Source organism: Lutjanus erythropterus, chromosome 3 (assembly GCF_056507025.1).
Source record: "Lutjanus erythropterus isolate fLutEry1 chromosome 3, fLutEry1.hap2, whole genome shotgun sequence".
Taxonomy (NCBI): Eukaryota; Metazoa; Chordata; class Actinopteri; order Lutjaniformes; family Lutjanidae; genus Lutjanus; species Lutjanus erythropterus.
Genome location: NC_139319.1, coordinates 37,519,096 through 37,525,095, shown reverse-complemented (window position 1 = coordinate 37,525,095; position 6,000 = coordinate 37,519,096). Strand labels below are relative to the sequence as shown.

At 43.7% G+C, this 6,000-nt stretch overlaps 1 protein-coding gene across 2 annotated transcripts in view; it reads left to right on the top strand.

Moving 5' to 3' along the window:
* The first annotated feature begins 216 nt into the window (after nt 1-216).
* Nucleotides 217-6,000, top strand: part of LOC146330495 (lysyl oxidase homolog 4-like) — a 29,979-nt gene continuing 24,195 nt past the window's right edge. Inside the window, exons 1-4 of one of the 2 annotated variants that reach the window (XM_084716064.1) lie at nt 217-344; nt 1,230-1,498; nt 2,208-2,863; nt 3,594-3,799. In XM_084716064.1, coding sequence (XP_084572190.1) covers nt 1,231-1,498; nt 2,208-2,863; nt 3,594-3,799 — 1,130 coding nt within the window. In that variant the 5' untranslated portion in view covers nt 217-344; nt 1,230. Of the gene's footprint in view, nt 345-1,226; nt 1,499-2,207; nt 2,864-3,593; nt 3,800-6,000 lie in introns of those variants that run through there. The other variant, XM_084716065.1, reaches the window with a different exon arrangement.

Sequence of the window (6,000 nt, the reverse complement as noted above, 5' to 3'; positions counted from 1 at the left end):
TAGACAGAAAAATAAAATTAGTTTCTCCTGATTAGATTGTCTTTCTTTTGTGTTTCTACTGATTTCTGTGGTCACTTTTCATTTTCCACATTTTCTGTTATTGGTGACGGAGGGGACAGATGGGACCCGATGAATAGAAGAAAGAAGAAAGAAAAAGAGTTGCTTAAAAGAAGAAAAATGGGAGGGATGGATGAAGTCGCAGATCTGAGGGAGTGACAGAAAAAGAAAGAGGGAGGGAAAAGAGGAGAATAGGGAGACGGCAGGACCAAACTCACTGCCTTCTTTCCCTCCAGTGCTCGCTCCCTTCTTTCTCCCAGTGACTCTAGGCTGAGATCAACAGATAGGTGAGTTCTACTTTTTCTCTTTTCCTCTCTCCCTTTTGTCACAGTCTATTTTTCCTCCATTGATTGTATCCCTGCAGCAGCCTGAACTCATCCACTCAATTCTCCTTTAACAACCTTAATTCACCCTTCTGCTTTGATTTACACATATTTGCTTGTGCACGAAGGTATATGAAAAACAGAATATGACTGACCCCCCTGAGTGGATGAATTCACTAGAAGGTGTCCCTTTCATCCTCCAGATCTCTCTTCTCCTCTCGCTCCTTATCTCTCCCGTCTCCCCCCTCTGTTAGAAGAGATGGTTTCAGTGGTGGTCCCAGGATGAATTAATCATTGCTCATTAACCAAAACGTCTCTCACAGGCGCAGACCTGCTGCTTTATTTATGTGTGAGAACATTTTTATGATGGTGTTTATTTGCTTTTGTGTCTGTTGGCTAAATGCATGCAGCTAAGCTTGAGGGTTTGCGGAAAGCCAAAGTTTCCGTTGGCTGGATGCAGAGGCTACTTTTAGCTGTGGGTTATTACTCCTTCTGGCCTGACTGGGCTACGTTTTCACAATGTCCCTCAAGCCTCTGACTGTCCTTTAGATGACTGATTATTTTAAAGGATAAAAAACATCTATCAATCTTTCATTTTACAGTGGAATGTCCCATTAGGGTTAGGAGCGAAGTTTCTAATTATATGTTTTGTCAGAGTATGGAATGTGAGTTTCATGGCTTTGCGTGATTTTTTGGATTTTTGTGGTAACATGTGCATATATGGGCCTATTTATGGCCTGCAGCTTTACATGCATCTTCTCTGTTCTCTGTACTGATTTGCTTCTCTTTTCCCACCATTGCACAGCTTCCATTTCATTCCCATCATCCTGCATCTGTTTTTTTCTCTAGGATGCTGTGCCTCAGCTCCCTGTCCACGCTCCTCCTCCTGCTTCTCCTCTACCCCCCTCCACGGTCTGCCCAGGAGGTGCTTGTGCGTCTAGCAGGCGTGGGCCGGCGCAATGCAAATGAGGGACGTGTGGAGGTGTTCTACAACGGTGCCTGGGGCACGGTGTGCGATGATGAGGTGGATCTTAACTTGGCCAACGTGGTGTGCCGACAGCTAGGCTTCACACGCGGCTTTACCTGGGCGCACAGTGCCAAGTTTGGCGAGGGACAAGGTATGTCCATTTAGAGTTAACACCTAACTATTAAAGAAAGAATTTATTATGCCTCCATGCCAGTGACAGCCATAACTGAAGAATTATGTGTTCTGGCTGTCCGTCCATCTGTCAGTCCGTCCCATTCTTGTGAGTGTGAGGGAATTTCTTTTTTTTTTTTTTGGCACAAACATCCATGTGGAGTCAAGGATGAACTGATTTGATTTTAGTGGTCAAAGGTCAGTGTGACCTCACGTGTCCTATCCTTGTGAATGCGGCATCTCAACACCACCTTAACATAATTTCTTCAAATTTGAAACAAATGTCCACTTGGACTCTTCAGAATTTGTAGGTCAAATGATGAGATTTTATATCCAAAAGGTCAAAGGTCAACTTCACTGTTACATCATAAGGTTCAGTCCTCTGTACTAAATAGTCTCTAAGTGAAGACAGCATGTTTTTTTTTTTTACTGGTATCAGTACGTTACCAGTACTGATACTACTATGATTCGATACTTTTTTTCAAAGGTTCATTTTTGAAGATAACTTGAGGTGATTGACTGCGAGCAAAATTCCTTCAAACTTTTCAGAACACATACTGTATTATAGTGAGTCTGAATAACCGTGTATGTAAACTTCAACCGGACTGGTTTGGCAGGGGCGTACAAATCCATGATGATAATTCTAGTTTCTTTTGATTCAGTGACTTACCGCTCTTTCTTGCCATTAGGTTTGATCTGGTTGGACAACGTGCGCTGCAAGGGCACAGAGCTCTCCATTGCAGAGTGTCGCTCCAATGGTTGGGGAATCAATGACTGCACCCACGCTGAGGACCTGGGGGTCATTTGCAGCCCAGAAAGGAGAACCGGCTTCCCTCCTGTCACCTTGGAGGAGTCGGCCCCATCCTCCAGGAACCAGCCGAGCCAGCAGAGACAGAGAACCCCCCCACAGTCCGTGTCCCCTCCAGCTCCACCTCCAGCCCCAGCCCACATCGCCTCCTCTTCTGCAAGGGGCCATGAGATCGCCCTCCATCGCAACCCAACATCTAACCGTCGCAGCAGCATCTCGCCACAGGAAAATGGCCACGAGATCCAGATCCTGCGACGGAATCGAGGCGGTTCGCAGCCCAGCTCAGCTCTACCACAAGGGCACCAGCTACCTTCACGTCTGGCCAACGGCGCGGCCTACAGGCAGAGACAGGAGGCAGCGAGGAACAGTCCACAGGCAGTGAGACGAGATGCGGGGGGACAGGTGGACAGGCAGCCCCAGCCCCCCCCTCAGTCAGAGCGGAGGAGCGACAGGAATCAGCAGCTTAGTGGAAACCATGTTGAACCAGAGCCGGTTTATCCAGACATGGGACTGGAGACTGATGCGCAATTCACACAGGTAAAAAACAGACAGACAGACAGACAGACACACACAACCTCTAGTACACACCAAATAAGTCAGCCAATCCTGCTTTATTTTCAGGCTCCCATACATAAATGTCATTTGTGGAGCCACAGGCCAGGGGACATGTATAATTAGAGACAAACCCAAAACCAGACCTTCTCCAGATCCAGCTCTTTTGCAGCAGCAGGACTTTAAAAGTTTAGGACCCAACCACCAGAAGATCTACAGCCCCGACTCTGAAAACGTGCGAGAAACTCAGATGAAAGGAAATTGCAAGACATTTATCACATGTGTTTGGCTTTCTTTCCTTTCAACTTGAGGAGTTTACACTTTCTTTACCATTTTGTAATCACCATGACACATATCCCGACACATTAAACAAACCTTGTTTTCTGCCAGTTTCCTTCCTGCTGCTTACAATACGAAATGTGGATGATTAGAGAGCGTGATGATTAGAGACGCAGCATGTCATCTTGTCATGTTATTGTTCTCCCGATTGCGTGCTGTCTGCAGATATATAGTTAAACAAAGTCATGTTTATTTATTTAGTTAATCCTGTTTTAGTGTGCATGACGAATGCTTGGTTGATGTGGGTTGAGGCTGAAGCCTTCAAAAAAGTGACAAAAATCCGTCTCCATCCTCTGGCAGGCAAGTGTAAACAAAAGTCTTCATTCAGGATAGAGCAGCACCATACTCAGTTCTAATCATCTTCTCTCGTGGACAGGGATCTGTTCACTTGGAGGAGGCTCGTCTACGGCCCGTGCTGTCTGGCAACCATGGCGGTCTGGTGACGGAAGGTGTGCTGGAAGTGAAGCATGCCGGGAGGTGGCGTCATGTGTGTAGCCATGGCTGGGACCTCAGCAACAGCCGTGTCGTCTGTGGCATGTTAGGATTCCCGACCGCAGAAGCGTTTGACCAGAACGCCTACAGGTGAGTATGTGAGAGTGGACACAGCAGTGACAAAAGGAGACAGGAGACGGGGTGATACTTAGGGTTAGGGTTAGGCAAGAAGTTGTTCGGGGTAGAATTAGGGTAAGTCAATGTGATTTCCTCTGAAGTGATGGAAACATGACTGTGTGTGTGTGTGTGTGTGTGTGTGTGTGTGTGTGTGTGTGTGTGTGTGTGTGTGTGTGTGTGTGTGTGTGGGGCTATGAAAGGGATGGAAAAGTGCGGTGGACAACACATCCCTTCACAGATTTGGCAGCCCCATGACTGGATTGCTGTTCCATCCCCCCCATAGTAGAGGTTAACCACAACTGCTGTCATTAGTACAACCACACTTGGCTTGACATATCCACTGCGGCATTAGTCTAGTCTGACTGTCCACCAGGCCTGTCTGCCCCGCTGGCTGAGCGGGCTTTAAGGCAGACCTTTAAAATAGTCTCAGAGAGTATGTTATTAATGTCAGATCCAGACTACAGATTATCATCATCATTATGGTGTGTATCTTTACATGAAACCTCTTTTACATGGTTTCTAATCTCATATAATTAAGAATTCCCCAGCGAAAACTGTGCACAGCAGCATGTCTGAAAGTCTGAGGACTCGCTTCTATTCAACCCAGTATATTCAGTTGAAGCCCAGTATCATGGCAGTGGGTGAAATAGTCATGAAATGTAAAGATTCAGACACAAATAGATTTCGTCAGTCCATTCATTGGATATCTATCTAAGTATGTTAACTGAAGCGATTTGCAAGACGAAACTCACATGTAGCAAATCACATGGTGCACACAGAATTATGCACCTTAAAACTTTTAGTAACATTTTGGGTTTTCACGCAGGATACGAGCTCTGGTCTCCTGGGTGGAAGTCCAGTGTTGTTTGTCTGTATGAGTTGCCAAAGGGCAGTGACAAAACATCGATATCTGATGAGTTGGGAATGAGAGCAGCTGGGATGATTTTCACACAGGAGACCAGGTTTTGTTTCCCATGTGAAACCAGTAGTAGTTTAATAGTATAATAATTTTGGGGCCTAAATCTAACCAAACTGAAACTGTTAGCTGAAATATTTCTCAGCAAGCCTTATTTAACCTTACATTGTATATTTATTGTTGCTAACTTGACCTTGGAATGAAAACAACAGTGGATAATACATTAATTTGAAAGTTGTGTTGAGTGTCACAGAAAAAAATGTAAATTTGTGTCCATGTGTACTAATCTATAGATTAAATTTTGTGACTTTTTCAGAAACTGCCGTGATAGTATGTTGTAAAATTTGGTCTCTTTATATGTCTGTGTCAATCTCATTATGGTCAACAAACATTTAACAGGAATAAATCATATGCAATACCAAACTACATTCATAGATTGTATATCTCTTAACAGATTAACCACTAGCATTCTATAATTAAGCAATGACAGATGTTGTAGCCCGCTAGTAAAAAGCCTGGACCCAAGAGGAGCTTCTCAGGAAGAAAATTAGGGAAATCTATTGAGATATAGATCTGCTTCTCAATAGATTTCCCTAATTTTCTTCCTGAGAAGCTCCTCTTGGTTTTTTTTTTGTTTTTTATTTCCATTGCAGATAGTTATCACCTGACTCTGCAGTTCCCCTCAGCTCTGTTGAGTTATTTTTGGACACAGCAGGCAGCTGTTCTGAGTGAAAAAGCTCTAAAAAAAAATAATAAAAATACCCACTTCAGGCTAACTCACTAGCACCAAACAGCAAACAGAAAAAGTATCTAGCTAGTGAACATAGTGGAGCATTTAGCTGCTAAAGAGCCAGATAGTTCACTCAAGAATTGACAGAGACCAAACAATATAACATGACTTCAAATGAAATGTGCAAATAAGCGAACGCATGTTTGCGAACGCGTTCACCATAACTGAACTGAAGAAATAAAGATTTGTCAGTTTTATCTGCCCACAAGTGTCCCAAAAAATCTGTTGGGTTACATCAAACTGGGCATCTATACCTGCACTGGACACTAAAACTTTAATACTTCATCATTTTAATAAAGAGAAAATCATGACTTTTTTTTGTTAGCTAGTTGTTTGTTGGACAATAACAGTTGTATGGGAGCTGTAGAAACCCAGCAACCCAACCTAACAACAATCTTTTTTTGTTTGTTTGTTTGTTTTCTTTGTTAAAATTACAATGTGTTAATGTTTTACTTGCTAGTGCAGCTA